The sequence below is a fragment of the Lagenorhynchus albirostris genome, chromosome 16 (genome assembly GCF_949774975.1).
Source record: "Lagenorhynchus albirostris chromosome 16, mLagAlb1.1, whole genome shotgun sequence".
Lineage (NCBI taxonomy): Eukaryota > Metazoa > Chordata > Mammalia > Artiodactyla > Delphinidae > Lagenorhynchus > Lagenorhynchus albirostris.
The window spans coordinates 35636002-35653646 of NC_083110.1; the positions used below are offsets into that span (position 1 = coordinate 35636002).

The following is a 17645-nucleotide window of genomic DNA, read 5'->3' on the forward strand; positions in this document are numbered from 1 at the left end:
TGCCGAGCATCGCCGGGACCTCACAGCCTGGCTGACCACCGGCGTGATCCGGGGGCCTGATTAGCCCACAGCGGCAGGGCTGCTGGCCAACTGCACCAAATTAAGCGTTCCCAAATGTTAAGTTCTCCAGCAGCGGGCTTCATCTGGCTGCTGATGCATGAGGTAGCATTTCGAGTAATAATTAATTAGAGAATAAAGCAAGCAAGGGACATCAGATGGAATTAGTATAATTCTGCCTTTCACTTCCTTTTACATTCAATCAGAGAGGGCCAACAAAGTGCCCGGGGCTGGAAAGAAAACCGCCAGGAGCATTCAGCCGCCCCCTGACTCCTTCCATCCACCGCTGCTGCCAGGAACACCACACCCACAGCCTGTCCCCCAAAACCCACCCAGGCCGGAGAGGGACCTGCCAACTCCAGGTTGCCACCTCTTTGCCATTAGACCACCAGGGCGCACCCATCATCCGCTCATAGAGTACTTCTAGTTTTCTGTTCCCAAATTCATCGATTCTTTGTTAAACTGGTGGGTCTGACCCCTAATGAAGTTGTTTAGAAAAAAATCATTGATTATCCCAGGCACCAAAAACATAAGCACGTACACCAAGTATCATTTGGTGACATGCAAACAACACCTGCTCCGGGTACTGACATATCCCAAAGCAGAGCTGCCCACCTCTGCCAAGAGCTGGAAATTTATTTCATCCCTAGAGGCTTACACCTGTCAACAAAGAGAGGAAAATTAAATGGAAAAAAACAATGAACAATGGCCTCAATCTTGCTGCAAAAATCCCTGGCAGTGGCTAATAACCAGGTTTCCCACTAGCCGCCCCCAGCCTCTCAGCATCTGGGCAGGCGTTGGGTCACCCGTCAGGGACCAGTCAGGAGTCAAGTTGTGCTGGGGTCTCCTCCTTCATGGTATGTGCTGTGGGCCCAGCATCCAGGGATCCCCACGTCCGTTTCAGCCATGCCCGAGCAGACAGTGCCTGCAGCCCACCTGAGCCAGCCCCAGGGAGCCCTGGGCAGCGCTCCTGGGCCCCAGGCCCCACCACCTACCTCGTTGATGAAGGAGTGTGCCCCCAGCGGGCTCAGCAGAAGGATGGCGCGGCGCAGTGTGTCCCGGTAGCGGTTCAGCTCCTCTGTCTTCATCGTGGTGAAGAGGCTGGTGAACACGTGGCTAACGTTCTTGTCCACCTTTTGTAAAGAGACATCAAGGCCCAGCCGCGAGGCCTGGTCCAGAAAGCTTTGGAGCCCACGGATATCTGAGCAGTGGAGAAGACGAGGGGGAGAGAAACATCTTTAAGCGGGAAGGGACCTTGGAGGGCATCTAACTCCAATGCTACCCCCTCCCATATGGGCCTTGAGCAAGGACTCAAGTCTGCCTCCATGGTCCAAAGAACAAAGGCTGGAAGACATGTATTTAGTCCCAATGTCCCTCAGCAGCATCCAGGCGCTGGGTAAGTTTCTCCCGCCATAGGAAGCACGTCCTGCCATCCAACAGGTCCTGTGGCCACAAGTGTCCTGCATGGTAAGCTCCTTTTCTCTCCCTATTGCTTTCACCCAATGGGAGTGAAGGTTCTGGGAGTTCTGTCCTGGTTGCTACATGTGGTGGTGGTCCCTAACCCTGGACCCCTGTTCCCTCCACCTGGCTCTGCTCCTCAGGGCTATGACTCCTTGACCCTCTTAGTGGTGAGCTAAGGCCACTGACTGCCCTGGTCAGAGCAGGCCCAGCCTCAGTCCCTGTAACTGAACAGCCTGCACCCTCACAGCCTCCCTGAGGCTTGGGACTCTGTCTTGTTCCAGGGACTTGATTTTCCTGGATGAGCTCTCCTCCTCCACCCTCTTTCCAGCTGGGGTGATCTCACCCCAAGTCCAACGAGAACTCTGCATCCTGACTGGTTCAGGGGTGAGCAGGTGGTCCAGGATGGTCCTAGACTGAGCACCGTCCTGACACTTTGGTGGAGCACCTGGGAGAGGGGTCTGCTCTTTCCCCTGTGGTCACCAAGGGGTCAGGATGCAAGCCCAGGGCAGGAGAGGAGCATGGAAAGCTGGAATAAATTACCAGGGAGCAGAAGCCCATAAGGAGCTTGGGGCCCAGCTACATCAAATATTAGTGCACGGGCTTCCCTGGTGGCGCAGTGGTTGAGAGTCCGCCTGCCGATGCAGGGGACATGGGTTTGTGCCCCGGTCTGGGAAGATCCCACATGCCACGGAGCGGCCGGGCCCGTGAGCCATGGCCACTGAGCCTGCGCGTCCGGAGCCTGTGCTCCGCAATGGAAGAGGCCACAACAGTGAGAGGCCCACGTACCGCAAAAAAATATATATATATATTAGTGCAAACCTCCTCTTGTGATGGCCGGGGCTGCTGAATATTTTTTTTTTAACCAGGGCCCAAATCTCTCAGCGGCAGCCCTGCATGAGCCATCTGGCTTCTCCTAAAGGAGAACTGCCCAAGAATGGAGCCAGCAAGCAGGCCCAAGAGTAGGGCACAGTCCCTATGATGTCATTTAAGCCCTGGGTCCACCTATGAAGCCTGTTTCTCCTGGATTCTTCAGTTTCATGGGCCAAAGAATACCCTTTCCTGCCTAAGCCAGCTTGAGCTGGATTTCTGTCACTTGCAGCCCAGAGTCTCAATGCATAGGCCACTTTTTCAAGTCTGGGATGTTTCCTTCATCTGGTCCATATCTGTGTTCCAGCTCCCAAAGGCAGGCCCCACACCTGAGCCACCCCCTCCAGAGGACACTGGGCCAGTCCATATTGCACACGTTGTACTCCCTCAGTGCCTGGGATGTCCGTGGGCTGCCCGGGCATGCCCTAGCCCATCCAGTCACCCAAAATCAAATTCAAAGGATACAGTGTTAATTCAACCCGATTGTTTTTCCCAACCAGTTCCTCTTCCAAACTTTCACTTCATGCCCATTCCACAAAGTTCATGAATTCTACACGTACCAGGCAGCATGCAAGCTGCTACAGGGGTTCCTTCACTGCCCATCTTGCTGGGAGGTTGGCTCACCAGTAAGTCTAGTCCCAGCTGGATACGACAAGAGCAGCCATGGAAAAGCAAGCACGGAGCCAGGGAGGCCAGAGCACCATGGCAGTCATAACTGGGGTGCTGGGGGGAATGTGCACAGAGTCCCTCTATTCCCACGATGGGGGGAAGCCCTGGAATAGGGTCTGAGTACCTGTTGTAGACTCAGACACTTAGAACTCAGTACAGTTCCATCCACTTTGTGCCTCAGTGTTTTCATCTGTAAACTGGGGATGAAAGTTCCTGACTACCATTTTCATAGGACTGTGAGGAACCACAGTTCTTGAAGGTACCACCTGCTTGCATCTCAGGGGCCTGCAGCTGGGAGGCACAGAGAGCCTACATCCTAATGGTCCATCCGAGGGCACAGCAGTGCCCAAATGAGGACCCCTGGGCCCCTTCCAGAGATTGCAAATGTGAGACTGCTATTCAAGTCCATGTGTTCAAGTCCAGCCATGATCTATCGGCAGCCTGGCCCCTGGAGCACAAACATGCCCCCGGAGCTGCCTGTCTGACAAAGCACAGAGGTCTCAGTGTTGCTCTGCCCACTGATCCAGACTGGAAAAGGTGCCAGGAAGCAGGACGGGCCCCCTGCACCAAGCCCCAGGGCTCCCCCAAAGGTGACCAATGAAAGACCACACAGTGCCTTGCACCTGCCCTGGCACCAGGGGCTCCCAACACACAGGCCCCGGGTTGTCAACACCCCTTGGATCCCCAGAGAGGCCATGCAGTCCCCATCAGCCTGCTTGGGCCCCTAGAAATCTGTAGCCTTTAAAGCCTCTTGAAAGAAAAATTTGAAGAGGTTCTTCAGAGCTTCTTCACCTATCAGAGGGGATGGCAGGCAAATGGGCAGAGCTGGCTCAAGGAGAAGAAGTATAGCAGGGGGAGGGGACCCCCACCTAGGAAAACTCAGGGCTGGTGTCAACACCGGCCCCTCCCTCTCCTGACCACAGCATAACTCACGCCTGCCGAGGGCAAGCTGGAGAACATCTCAGCACCGAGCAGACACCCATGCCTAAACCAGCAGTGCGCTCCCGTGCCGGGCACGCAACATCTTGCACCCAAATGGCCCATGATGGTTTCCCCTCAACCTGGGCTGTCACTAGCCACCTGTAGCTATTCAAATTTAAACTTAATTTCATTAAAATTAAATAAAATCACACGCTTAGTTCCTCAGTCACACTAGCCACATTTTAAATACTCAGTGGTCGCAATCTGGCTGGTGGCAACCATACTGAACAGCACAAATATAGATCATGTATGATGGATCATCACAGAAAGTACCAGTACAGGGTCTGCCTGAGAAACTGTCTTTTAACCTGTGCAGCGTAAACGATGGTCCCAAATATGGGAGATGAGCTGCATTCAGGCCTCCCTATTACCATGCCTCTTGCCCTGTCACTTTGAAGACCATTCTAGCTCCTACTACAGGTTCAACCACGCGACCTGCTTTGACCCAAGAGACCGTTGTGACTTGGTATAAGCCGAGATTTGAGGAAGTGTGCATTTCTGTTTCCACTCCTGGACCCTGCCACCACCGTGAGAACAGCCCTGGACTAGCCTCCAGAAGGATGCAGACGCATGGAGACGAATCAGACGGACCAGGCAGCCACCGCCGGCTACGTGTCAGCTGAATTCAGATACACCAGTGAGCCCAGAGCAGAAGTTCCTGGTTGATCGATAGACTCACACACACACAAATGACTGTTGTTCTAAGCCACTAATTTTGGGGATGGTTTCTCAGCAATAACTAACTGATAAACCAAGTTCATCAGATGCATTGTATCTAATACGCCTTAAGAAAAGTTCACTGAAACAGCAAGGCCTGTATCTTGAAAAGTCACCCCCACACACAGCTTCCCCACATGGGGCCGAGTGTGAGCCAGTCCTGGGGTGAGGACACTGGTAGCTTCTGCAGCGCTATCCCTTCGCCTGGACACCCATGTCCTCACTGCCCGTGGCTTTGGCTCTGACCCAGATCTGAGCACAGCTGATGGGACAGGGATAAAGGCAGCGCTCTGAGACCCACCATCTACCGGTTCCCACTCCACTTCTGGCGCCTTTCAAGGCCATTACAAGTATTTAAAGTGGCAGAGACTGGCACGTCTGCAGAGCCATACTTTACGTGAGCACACGTGCAAAGAGAGCTCCAGGGTGGCTCTGTGTGTGTGCGTGTGGGTCCACCAGTCTGGTAGGGGTCCAGGAACCTCACGCATCACACCAGCATGGCCGGTCCTCACAGGCTGGGGAGGAAGTCCCCTTCAGTCTCTTCCTTGAGGTCCCCCTACCTAAATCCATCTCAAGCCATAGGACCGTTTCACTTCTTCAGGGAACAGGAGGTGCCACGGGGGGTGGCAACTGTCTCGGGACCCACAAGGACGCACGAGGACATGCACACAGAGAACACAAGCCCTCAGAGCTCCTGCACACGCTCAGCTGCTGCGTTTCTGCCTTCTGTTCGGGCAGCCCCTGATGGAACTGAGCCATCAGAGAGAGTTTAAGCTCCCTGTCAGTGGCTGGCTCCCCACACCTGGAACAAGTGACACAGGCTGAAAGCAGTGCTCCTGAGGGACCATGGCCCCGGCTACAGCCACCTGCTCCCACTTGGCTGAAAAGGTCAGCCCTCATCCTCTGAAGGTCTTACTCAGTTGCACTTGAGAAGAGCTGGCGGGCAGAAAAACAGTCAAGAGCACAAGCTAACTTTGCCGCCCTCCTGCTGCTCCCCAGGAATGGGGCCAAGGAAGTCCACGTCTCCAACGAAAATCCTTTCCTCCCTCAAGAGTCTGAGTTTGTAACACCACCCTACCTTCAACCCCCAAGAAAGCCAGCTGTCCACTGCTGCTCCCCAGAAAGGGAGAATTCTCCAAGAAGTTACACTAAAGACAGAGATGGGGCTGCTCTCGGGGTAGCAGTGTGGGCATCCCAAGAGCCCTTTGGCCCTCTACAGAGTTCTGGACCTTGGCCCAGGCCCTTCCATTGGGAGCTCTCTGTGCAGACTGGCCAGCCCAGTCCACCTTTGCTGGCGCAGCTGCCCCAATCAGACCCACCTCCGCTAGAGAGGGAGACGAGGGGGCCACAGTGGGCGTCTCATTAGCCGCGGCCCAGAAAGGGCAGGAGAAGGCAAACAGCCCACAACTCTCCAAGGTGGCAGCGGGGAGCGTGCGGGGCACACGAACCATGAACAAGGGCATCGGCCACCCTCAGGGATGACAGGGAGAGGCTCCCAGGAGAGACACCCTGCTCCCCAGAGAAAGGAAGCTGTTCAGCGAACAGGGCAAGTGCATTCCTGCGAGGAATCTGATGTGACGACACCCCAGGACGGGCCTCAGCTGCCTTGGCCCACCCTCTGGGCTCTCAAAGGACCTGCTCATCAGAAGTCTTTGCAATACCAGAGTCGTCCTGTTGACATTCATTCATCCCTCCTTCCCTCCAATATTCACTGAGAGCTTTCTCTGTGTTGGTCCCTCTCCTAGGGGGCTGGGGAACAAGAATGAATGAGCCCACGGTGTTCCCACTAGCACGGGACTTACATTTCAGGGGCTGAAGAAGAGACTGGAAACAAATAAACAATAGATAATTTCCAACAGTGGTGTGAGCGCTGAAGAAAGTAGAAACTGGGTTGCAGGAAACTGCAGAGGGTCGGGGTGGGAGAGGCCCCTGTGAAGAGCATCGGTGAAAAGGAGCCAGCCCTGGAAACCACCCGGGGAAGACCACTCCTGACCGAAGAAACAGCACGTGGAAAGTTCCAGAATGAGGCATCTGGGATACTGAATGAAGAAGGGCCTTGCTCACCCCACAACGGGGACCAGGAATAGGGAGGACCAGAACTGTGGGGCTGCCAGGGAAGGAAGCTGGGGCCCCACCACCAGCAGTGGAGGAGGTGAGCACATGCATCCCCAGTGCCCGAGCCCTGGGCCTCCTCTGCCCCATCCCTCCTCCCCTCCACAGACCAGCTTCCGAATGCTGGGCCCAGGCACCCTCTGGCACTTCCCGGCACTCACCTCTCTGCCCACTGCCACGCACACCACGCTGCTCTGAAGCTTTTGCCAAAGCCATGAACAAACGGAGACCCTCCTCTCTCTTCACTTTCCATGGGTTCTCCGGAGCACCCAGCCTGTGACCACTCATCCCTGAAGTCCTTTCTCCCCTCCCTGGGCTTCCACACACACACATGCGCTCCTGCCTCTTTCCTGATCCTTCCCCGCATGCACTCCTGCCCACATCCCCACATTCCTGGGCTTCCCTCTGGCATCACCCATCAGCCAGGCTTGGAGAACATCAACAGCAGACACCCAGGCTGGCCAAGGGCTCTCCACTTCTCCTAAACATCCCGTCGTGAGCCCATCTCCATGATCCCTTCCCGGGTTCAGGCACCATCATCTCCTCCTTGGGATCTCTGCCACAGTCTCTGACGAGGTCACCCTGACCCCGGGGTCCTCCCAGCCAATGCCTTCCTCTGCCAGGATGTTTTCAGAGTTCATATCTGCTCATGATATAGCCCTCCTCTAAAACCTTCCACGAATAACACATTTCTTTTAAAGTTGCCAAGAAATTAATATTCGCAAAAGAATCCATCAATCACAAACAAACAATAAGCCTTCCAGAGACTTTATTATTGTATATAAATAAACTCCATACATCTTAGCCTGATACATAAGAGACTCTCTGGTTTTAACAGCTTTTTTTATTTTTGCTTTTGTATCACCATCACCTTCTTCCACCACAACCACCAGAAACTATGCACCCAAACCCCAGTAAAAAAAGCTCTTTGCCTTTCCCTGGACACCCCCCCTACACAGACACCCCACCCCCACCCCACCACACACACACACACACACACACACACACACACACACACACCATACACGCACACACACACACACACCATACACACACTCATACTCTCAGCCTAGATGCTCCCAATTTGAAATTTACGGAGCCCCTACCTTTCCATCAGACTCAACTGAAATCATACCTCCCTCGAGGCCATCTCAGATCCTCAAGTCAGAATTCATGCCTCCCTGAAGTTTCAGAGCTCAAGGACCTGGGAAGCAGAAACTAGGTCTTTCTCATTTCTTTGTCCAAGCCCAAGGCTCAGTGACTAGCACAGAGTCAAAGACAGCCAAAGTCAGCGGAATCAAACTGAATCAAAGCAAGAACCAGCCTGAAGCCCAGGGTGACTTCGACAACCACACAATTGTCCTGTATCTGATGAAGGCACAGTCCTACTAAGCAACAAAGCTCCTTCTGAAAAAAGAATCATATAGTCATGGGTATTTAAAATACTTTCTAAAAAGTAACTGAAATGAAAGAACACATTTCAAATTGCTTCCCGTACTATCTTCAATTTCCAAGAAATGTCCAAGCACTGAGAGCACCTGTAAAGAATATTTTACCGTCTATAATATATATATGTATGAAGGCTGCCACCTCACACCCAGGAAGTTCAAAGTTGGAAGTGTTTGGGGATTATTGGCAAATTTTCCAAAAGCTGAGATGCAACTTTCATTCTACCGACTTTTTTTTTTTTAGCTCCTTTCTTATCTGGCCCCCAAATACATGGTTCGAATTTCTTCCCAGCTAGAGTGGACCCAAATTCGAGTTCATTTCCAAGACCTCTGCCCAGGGTCCTCTCCTCCTTAATTGCTCACTCCCCTCCACAGCGCCAACTTCAAAGGCCACCATCCTTGTCATTCATGGAACAGCTACGGAACTGGGGTGTGTTGGAGGCTGGGTCTGCAGGGGAGGAAGCAGCCACCATTTCCAAGAAAAGAGATCACAGAGACCTACCTGCTGCCCATCCAAAGTGATACCCCTTCCCTCTGCTCAGAATCCATTTGGTGCCTCACCTCCTAGAACTCAGCTGCCCAGCTGTGCATTCCCTCCCTCCCATCTCCCTCCCTCTTCCTCAAATATTTCCTGAGCACTGCTCCGGGAACAGCAGAATTTGAAAACTTCACAGCCCAGCCCTCAAGGAGCTCTCAGTCCTGCACGTAAGACTTAGCCCAAAGCAAAGAGTAGCTTCGCCCTGCCACTCTCTGAGCGCCTCCCACGTGCCAGCATGTGTTCCATTTGCAGACTACATTTCTTGGATGCATTATCAATCCACGTTGGTGTGATAAAGGGCATCTCTATGGGAGTGAGGTGGTCACAAAGCAGGCCCATGGGAGTTCAGCAAAGACAGGAGCAGAAATGCACAGATGTGGAGCCAGCCGGCTCTCAGTGAAGCAAGATGCAGGCCTCTCCCTGTCATGAGATGACAAGTCCCCCAGAGCAAATGCCCCCCCCCAGGGCCCAGGCAGGGGCTGGCCTCAGGGGAACAGGTAGACCCTCAGGGGCTGGCCCACCTTCTTTGGTGGCGCAGTGCCACTCTTCTATGTTTCGTGGCAAGGTTCTCATCTGAGAAGGAGGCCTCCCTCTCCTGGTCACCATCTCAGCTGCCCAGCTGGCCCTGGGAGTCCTCCAGAGTGACCTCCCATCCCCAACTGCCCCCGCCCCCCAAAAACCCTGCTCTCTGTAGCAATCATGTCTTTTATCAATACTTTTGGTATTCTGATGGCATCTGGAGCTCTGCTGACCCTGGAGGACTGCCCCTCAGAGGGATAATCAATTCCCAGAGATAGTAACCAACTCGCCCCAGAGCACCCCGTTCACATGCAAACCAACCAGTCCAGGGCCTGCACCCTCAACCACCTCCTCTACGGGACTCGCACACGTTGAGCCACTATCCACTCGCTCCAATCACCCCAGGACCAGGTAGCAGACAACTCGGGACACCCCTGTGCCCCACAGCCTGCCAAAATTATTCCAACCAGCCACTCCTAAGCCTGCTTACCCCACCTCACCCATTCTTTCCTGCAGAAATCACTTGAAGGGCTCTTGCCCATGGTTTCCTTTCTCCCTCTGCCTCCTCATCAACCCTGGTGCTTCCCCCAGTGGCCACCCAAGGCATGGTGTGCCCCCTCCACCTGGGAATTGTCACAAACTATCTTTTCAATGGAAGTTGTCTCCTGATCTACTGGCCTTGTCATACCTAAGTAGTAATAGAACATCCTCTGCATGGTGACCTGGGATGCAGCTCAGGGAGGGGCACACAGAAGTAGCCCCATTGGCCACACTGCCCGCCCCCTCCCCCGAGGGGTCACAGAATAAGCACAGGCATGGGTTCGAATCCCACCCTTCACTAGCCCAGTGACCTTGGGCAGTCATTTCTCTGAGCCCATTTCTTCTGCAAACAGAGCTAATTCCACCTTCCTCCTAGGTGCACTATGATCCTTCACTGAGTGGCACACGTTACTGCCAGCACAGCGCAAAATAGATGTTCAGTGGCTGTCAGCTCCCTTCCAACCTTCTCATCAGCACTGGAAATGCCCCCAAAAAAGGCTCCCAAATGAACAAATCATCTCTCTTGTCCTAGAGGCTCATCAAGAAGGGAGGTGTGGGCTTCCCTGGTGGCGCAGTGGTTGGGAGTCCGCATGCTGATGCAGGGGACATGGGTTCGTGCCCCAGTCCGGGAAGATCCCACATGCCGCGGAGCGGCTGGGCCCGTGAGCCATGGCCGCTGAGCCTGCGCGTCCGGAGCCTGTGCTCCGCAACGGGAGAGGCCACAACAGTGAGAGGCCCACGTACCACAAAAAACAAAAAAAGGGAGGTGCCATCCTGATAATCGGATGACACGACAGAAGACTAAAAAGGTCGGCTCTCCCTTCTGTGATAATGGAAGTTCCAAAGTTGTAAAGTGGCAGAAGGGGAAGGTCTGTCATTGAAAACTCTCTGAGAAAGGGACCAAATTTCTGCCCATAATAGGGGCCAATAATATCCAGGAGCCTTCTGTTCAAACAGATCTCAGAACAAGCCACGAAACTATACATGAGCAGATTCTGTAAAGGAGAAAGGGTCGTCTGGGTAATTGCTTGTGAGCACATTTACATGGTGTGTGCACACACACGTCATTTCAGACACAGGAGAGTCCATGCGTGAGCCCTACTCACACCCACTGCCTGGAGCCCTGGCAAAGGAGGGCATAGCGTGATCATAACATGCTCACTTCTCCCCAGATTCTGTTCCTTTCCATTTAGAAAGCAAACCGAAGGGAAAAACATTTTAAATAATCAGGCTGGCATATCAAGATTAAAAACAATTTAAAATAAACGTCTACCCTGGAAAATAAACGTCTACCCTTTGGAAAAAACATATCATGCTGCATTAAGTGCTTTGAATTAAGTAAATTACACCAAGTAACTAATTTACATAATGCTCAAAATTTGCATTTTACACATGTTATGATGAAAATAGGTTTATAAAAGAATTCTTCACCAACTTCTGTTCCGAGTTGGGTTCCAGTATTTGGATAAAATTCTGCAGTGCTGATCTGCTACTGTCTTTCGTGTTTCAAATCTCTGGCTCCTTCAATATTTTTTTTTAATCTGGCAGGTCCCTTATTCCCACTGCAATAAACAGTCCCTTTGATTTGCAATTCCCTTCCATCAACTGAGAGAGATCATATTTTTAAAGAAACCATAATACACTAATGATTCTTAGAATTTTCACAAATAAATTTTGCTGTTCCTGTCACCTTTCACTTACGAGGTATTTGGTATTGATTTTAGCAATTCTTCCTCCACGATTTGTAGGATTGGCTTAAAGTCCTGCAGCTTTGGTTGCCATCTTTTCAGGATGAGGCATCAGAATGGCATTTCTCAACAGGCTTGCACCAAAAGGCCCCTCAGAAAAGAAGCAAGACCCCACTGGACATACTCGACATGCCCGGAGGAGGCTGAGCATGAGGTCCTTAAGGAGACTGACCACCGGCCCCAGGAGGCCACCCTGCGCCTTTCGGTCCTTGGTGCCCAGCAAGCGGGCCCAGAGCCAGAACTCCCTCTCCTGGAGCTGCTGGATCCTTAGATGCTTCCTTTATCCTCTCCCTCTCCACAGCCTGTGAGGAAGGGACAACCTTCCCATTCCACAGATGAGAAAAATGAAGCCAGAGAAGTTGAGTCCCTCCATCAACACCACACAGCCAGCAAGAGGAACCACCCACAAACATGCGTTGAGAAATTTCTGGATGTTTTTCTGGACTTCTTTCTAATTTAAGATCCTGAAGCAAATCTAGAAAAGTAATTTCCAAGTGTTTACCCAAAACAGCCATGTTTGAGTTTCCAAGGGGCTCCAGAGATGTTGACTTTGCTTTTTGATAATGCCACAGACAAACACCCTCCCGCCATGGCATGGCGGGAACGATGCCGTGTGGTGAGGAAGATGGAATCATGCTCACTGCACTTGCTTATTGAGGCCTGGCGTGGTGCCAGCACCTGCTCAGCATTCTGCACATACTGTCTTATTTAGTCCCCATGACACCCTGATGTCAGGCCCAAAGTCATCCAGCCCTTTAGAGGCAGGACTGGGGTTCAAATCCAGAGCTCTGAGGCCGGAGTCAGAGCTCTTTACTCACATTCGCCCATCAGTCAAAGGTACCTGGGAAGGGATGGGAAGGAGGCAGGTCAGAGCCCCCCACCGCGTGCACATACTGAGCCAGGGGCCTGTCACACACACTTCATCAGAGCCTCACGCACCCCTAGGGAATGGCCAGATCATGTCTATTTCACAGATTAGCCCCCGGCTCACAACAGAGCTGATTCAACCCCAGAGCCATATACTGTCAGAGGCTCTGGTCTGTGTCCCATCAAGGCATGGGACTTGCTGATGGTGGCCAGGGTTTCCCCCAGACCCCTGCCCAGGCCTACAGAGCGGTCATCTCAAGCACACAGGGCTCCAGAGAGACCACGCAGCATGCTGGTCGAATGCTGGAGTCTAGCTTTTAGGAATGGCAAGAAGATGGAAATGTGACGCATGCTATTACCAGCTGTTAATTTGCAATCAGTTTTAATAACTGACATTACACAGTGAAATGCAGCAACTTCATTAATTCCGTAAATTATCGCTGTAGGGAAAAGCCCGCGCTCCCGGAAACAGCAGCTCGACTGGGCTGACTTGGAAGCAACCCTGGGCCAGGTTCCACATCTTCAGACCTGCCCCAGGGGGTGCCCAGGGATGCCGCCTGCTGATCCCAATCCTTGCTGCCGCAGGACCAGCGGCAGCCTCCCACCTCCCAGTGCCAAGGGTATGGGACTGGCCCCCGACTCAGGCTTTCTGCAAGCGTCTGGTGCCCACTGTGCCATAACCATTGTTGAGGCTCGAGAGACGGATCAGACAAGGAGCTCAATGGAAACAGACACGCGAGCAATGCTTGAAGATGTGCTAGGACCCACGAGAAGTACCTGGGAAGCAGTCTGTTTCCCCAGGCAGTGTCAAGCGAGGAAAGATCTCCAGGAAGCCCTCAGAGAGCTCAGCCCAGGAGCTGGAGCCTGTGCGTCCAAGTGGCCTTTTCTAAGTGGACAGGAGAGGGAAGTGTACTCCAGACCAAGAGAACATCAGGATCAAGGGCCTCGTGGAACCCAGCAGCCCACCTGGGGGACTTGCTGATGGCTCTATTTGGCCATCAGGGACCCAGGGCTTGATGTGCCCCTGAGGAGGATGGCCACAGTGGCATTCTTGGGACTGACCAGAAAGCAGCAGAAGGAAGAGCATCATAGTGGTCTTTGGGTCAGCTGAGACCAGGGCTGTGGCCACAACCCCACCGAGGGACCGAGGGGCAGCAAATTCAGTTGCTCTGGAGGCAGCCTGGAGCCCCAGTGTGCGCCTGAGTGTCCCCCACAGCTGCAGCCAGGAGGCCTGAGCAGCTGCTGCCCAAATCCTGTGGGGGCCTTTCCAAAGCAGGGCTCTGGCTCCCGGGTAGGAGAGAGTCGAAGAGCCTCAGTTGCCACCTCTGTAAAATGGGCAGGGTGATGCCTCCTAGGCGGTAGGACAATTATAGGGAGCAAGCGGGATGACGGATACAAGCACCTGGGCCACAGTCCAAGTGGGGGGGGGGCGGGGCTTGGAACGATGGGCCTGCCTCACCAGCGACACCACCACCTCCATGCCACCTCCAGCGCCACCCCACCCCTTCTGCTCCTCCCCAGCCCTGGCACAGGAAACCCCTGTCTTCACAGCTCTCTGCTGACCTCATGACAAATGTTCTTCTACTTATGCATTTAATTTACATAATTACTCTCTGATATTTACTCGGATTTAATTTGTTTCCTCTGGAACCTGCCTTTGAAGAGGCAGTGCCAACCAGAGACAGGAGTAAAGCGCAGCAAGGGGCTCACAGATGCCACCGCCCCTCTCCGGGGGCCTGCAAATGCCGCCTCTGCAGAAGGAGCGGGCTCTGCCCGCAAACAGGCACCATACACAGAGCCTCACACCTCCCGCTGTCAGATGGGGGCCAGGCTGGGGAGGATCACTGCCCGCGAAGACCTCACAGTGGAGAGAGAGGTGTGTAAACGCCAGTCCCAGGAACGACTCTCTATGGCAGCCCCAGAGGGAAGTGTGGGCAGTGCCAGGTGGAAGGACGGCAGGAGTCCTCTGCTCAGGAGCGATGGGGAAGTGGTGGAGCTGGGCGTCAGACTGAGCTGGAGTCCGGAGGCAGTGGATGGACTGATGGCATTGCCAGGACCCTCTTTGCTGCAGCAGAGTGGGGCTCCCAGGGGTGTTGTGTAAATGAGGCTGGAGTCCAGGTCTGGGCAGAACACAGAGGGCAGCATGGACACACCGTGGGGTGGAAGAAAGGGTTTGATTTTGAAAAATCCGTTTGGCAGTTCTGTAAGAAGGGGCGTGACCTGGAGGGCAAAGGGCCATAGGCCATCAAAATCTCAAGGCCATGGCCCAAGCACAAGCACTGAGGTGGAGAGGAGGGCCTTCGGCTCAGAGAAAGAAGGTGAGGGAGGAATTAAACATGAGGGACGCTGGGTTATGCTTGCCAGGCTAGTGGATGGGGAACCAGGAAGAGAAATATAGGAGGCGGATGGGGGACGGGGGCTCAGTCCTGAGTGGCCTCAGCCACTCAGCCCCAGGCCTACGCTGGGAGCACAGGAGCGCCTCTCCTCCTTCACCTCTGCTCTGGGATGCTGATGGGGATGGGTCCGCCCAGGCTCTGCTATGCTGCGAGTCTCATTCAGCCCCAGTTCTGAGCCTCTTTCCTCCTAGTTCCTGGGCTGCTGTTCCAGGTCGCTGGGCTGGAGCCTCCCCCAGATTTTGTCCTTTACAACTCATTGATTTTTGTGCACACACACACATACTCACTCGCATACACTTACATGTTCACACACACTCGTGCTCACACACTCACATCCATGCCCACATTCTCACACTCATACATTCATACTCACACCTTCACACAGACTCACTGACATACACTCACCTGCACCCTCGCCCTCACGTTCACCCCCACACACGCTCACTCACACAGTAGCGTGCTGGAACCAGCCTGTACCATCTCATGAGAGGCCGTGGTTACATTTTCAGGAGTTTTGCAAGCCAGTTATCAAACACAGCCACTATAAATTAAATCATATAAACGTATAATTAAACAAATTACATTACAAACAAAATTGACAAGCACACAAAGCTCATCACTTCCTAATTATTTTGCTACATTTTACTCTTATCTATGTCCATGGAGCTGTTAATGTCTGTTGTATCTGAAACACCACTTCATGGTGCATCCCTTCCCAACTCCACATTCAGTGATATCATGACGCGCAAAATCAGTCACCATAGGAGTATTTACACCCCAGAAACCAGCAAAACTATAAAGCAGGGCTTTCTGTTTCCCTAGAGAGCCAGGTGTTGAACACTTACTAGCACACCAGGGCTTACAATGCTGCACACATTCACACTCCCCCACTCTCACACACGCACAGCTGCGCCCATGCTTAGCCACACACACTCACACCCGCACTAACACACTCACACAGTGCCACTCAAGTCACGTACACACTCACACTGACACACACAATGCTCTCTCACTCTCTTACATACACGCCAGCGTTCCATTTCAGAAACCACAGCCATGCCCGGGAAGGAGACCAGAACCGTACCCTCTGCTCCCCCTGGCCTCCCCCCACCCTCCCCTGGGCCTGGGAGCTGACTCCCCCGGAAGGCGTCTGTGCTGCAGCCTCCCCACGCTGCCTGGAGGGCACCTCACGTTGGTAATAAAAGCAAGACGACGGCAGAGATCAGTCATAATGGGGTCAGTTGTCCACAGAGACGAGGAGCTCTGCAAGTCTGGGTGAGATGCCTGGACGCCCTGGCCCAGGCAGCCCAGCCATTCTGGGAGCAAACACAGATGGCCAAGGGCTTCTGTGGCCCCATGCAGCCCTGTTAAACCCCCAAATTAAGCCCGCACCTATATTAATTAAGAGCCAGGATCTGCAGGCCTAATAGAACTGCCGGCCCACCTGTCATAAGCTAGTTAACTCCCGCCAGAACCTCTTGGGCCAGATTACAAATGGGATTCAGGGTGGGGGGCCAGGGGAGGCAGGGTACTATCCTGAAATATAAGTCCAACTTTCCTTCCAAAATACCATTCTCAGGGGCTTCCCTGGTGGCGCAGTGGTTGAGAGTCCGCCTGCCGATCCCACATGCCGCGGAGCGGCTGGGCCCGTGAGCCATGGCCGCTGAGCCTGCGCGTCCGGAGCCTGTGCTCCGCAACAGGAGAGGCCACAGCAGTGAGAGGCCCGCGTACCGCAAAAAAAAAAAAAAGAAATACCATCCTCGGGCTGATCATCACACGCCCACCCCTGCCCGCACACGCCCATCCCTGCCCACACCCGCCACAAGCGAGGCCTGGACCGTGGCACCTTCCATCACCAGCCTCTGGAAGGTCCTGGAAATGCCAGGGCTGCTCCAGGGCTCCGAGGAGGATGGGGACAACTGGGCTAACAGTTTGATCAGTGTCAGCGGGGCAGGCCACAGTGACAGAAACGTGGCTGCCAGGGCCAAGGCCACCCCTGCTCCTCCCCGCAAGGGCAAACATCCTCCCTGCCAGGAGCATTGGGCTGGGGAGGGGGGCAAAGAGCAGTCACGGAGCACCTCCTGCGTGCGGGCCCCGCACACTTCCCATTCATGACCTCCTCACGGCAAGCCTGTGAAGGCAGTATTAGTATTCCTGGTTTACAGATGACAAAGCCGGAGCCCAGAGAGCTTCAGTCACTCAAGTAATAGGGGCTGACCCAGTCAGACCTGACTCCACCCCACTCTGCTGCCCCCAGAGCAGTGAAACAACAGACCGTCAAGCCCCTAGGACCATATTCCGTGCCCCGGTCTCCAGGAGGCCCCCTGAGTCCTGCCTGATTCTGGGCCAGCAACAATATCCCAGGGGGCCCATCCCAGCAGAAGCAGGTGTCTCTGGCCAGTGGTCAGGGATTCTGAGTATCTGATTCACTGTTGCACATCCTGTCCTCCAAGCATGGCAGCTCAATAAAGAGTCATGGGGAAAATGTGTGAATTAACTAATGAAAGGCAGTTCTCTGTCCAGGGGAGGAAGTCCATGTCCAAGAAGAGCCTCCTGGTTGAAGCAGAAGCCCGCACTGGAGCTGGTCATGCAACTGGAGAGGAGGGGCTGGCAGGGCTGCCATTGCCGGCTGTCCTGGAGCACATGTCTCTGTCCACCATGCATTCCCCAGGAGCAGCGACCGTGGGGGACATCCCGGCAGTGCACCCGGCACTATGCCCTGTGC

The 17645-nt window shown here is 53.8% G+C and overlaps 1 protein-coding gene across 2 annotated transcripts in view; it reads right to left on the reverse strand.

Moving 5' to 3' along the window:
- The window catches only part of GRID1 (glutamate ionotropic receptor delta type subunit 1), a 666177-nt gene that overhangs the window by 464892 nt on the left and 183640 nt on the right, over positions 1-17645 (reverse strand). For both annotated transcript variants that reach the window (XM_060125913.1, XM_060125914.1), the window contains exon 4: positions 1053-1258. In XM_060125913.1, coding sequence (XP_059981896.1) covers positions 1053-1258 — 206 coding nt within the window. The remainder of the gene's footprint in view (positions 1-1052; positions 1259-17645) is intronic.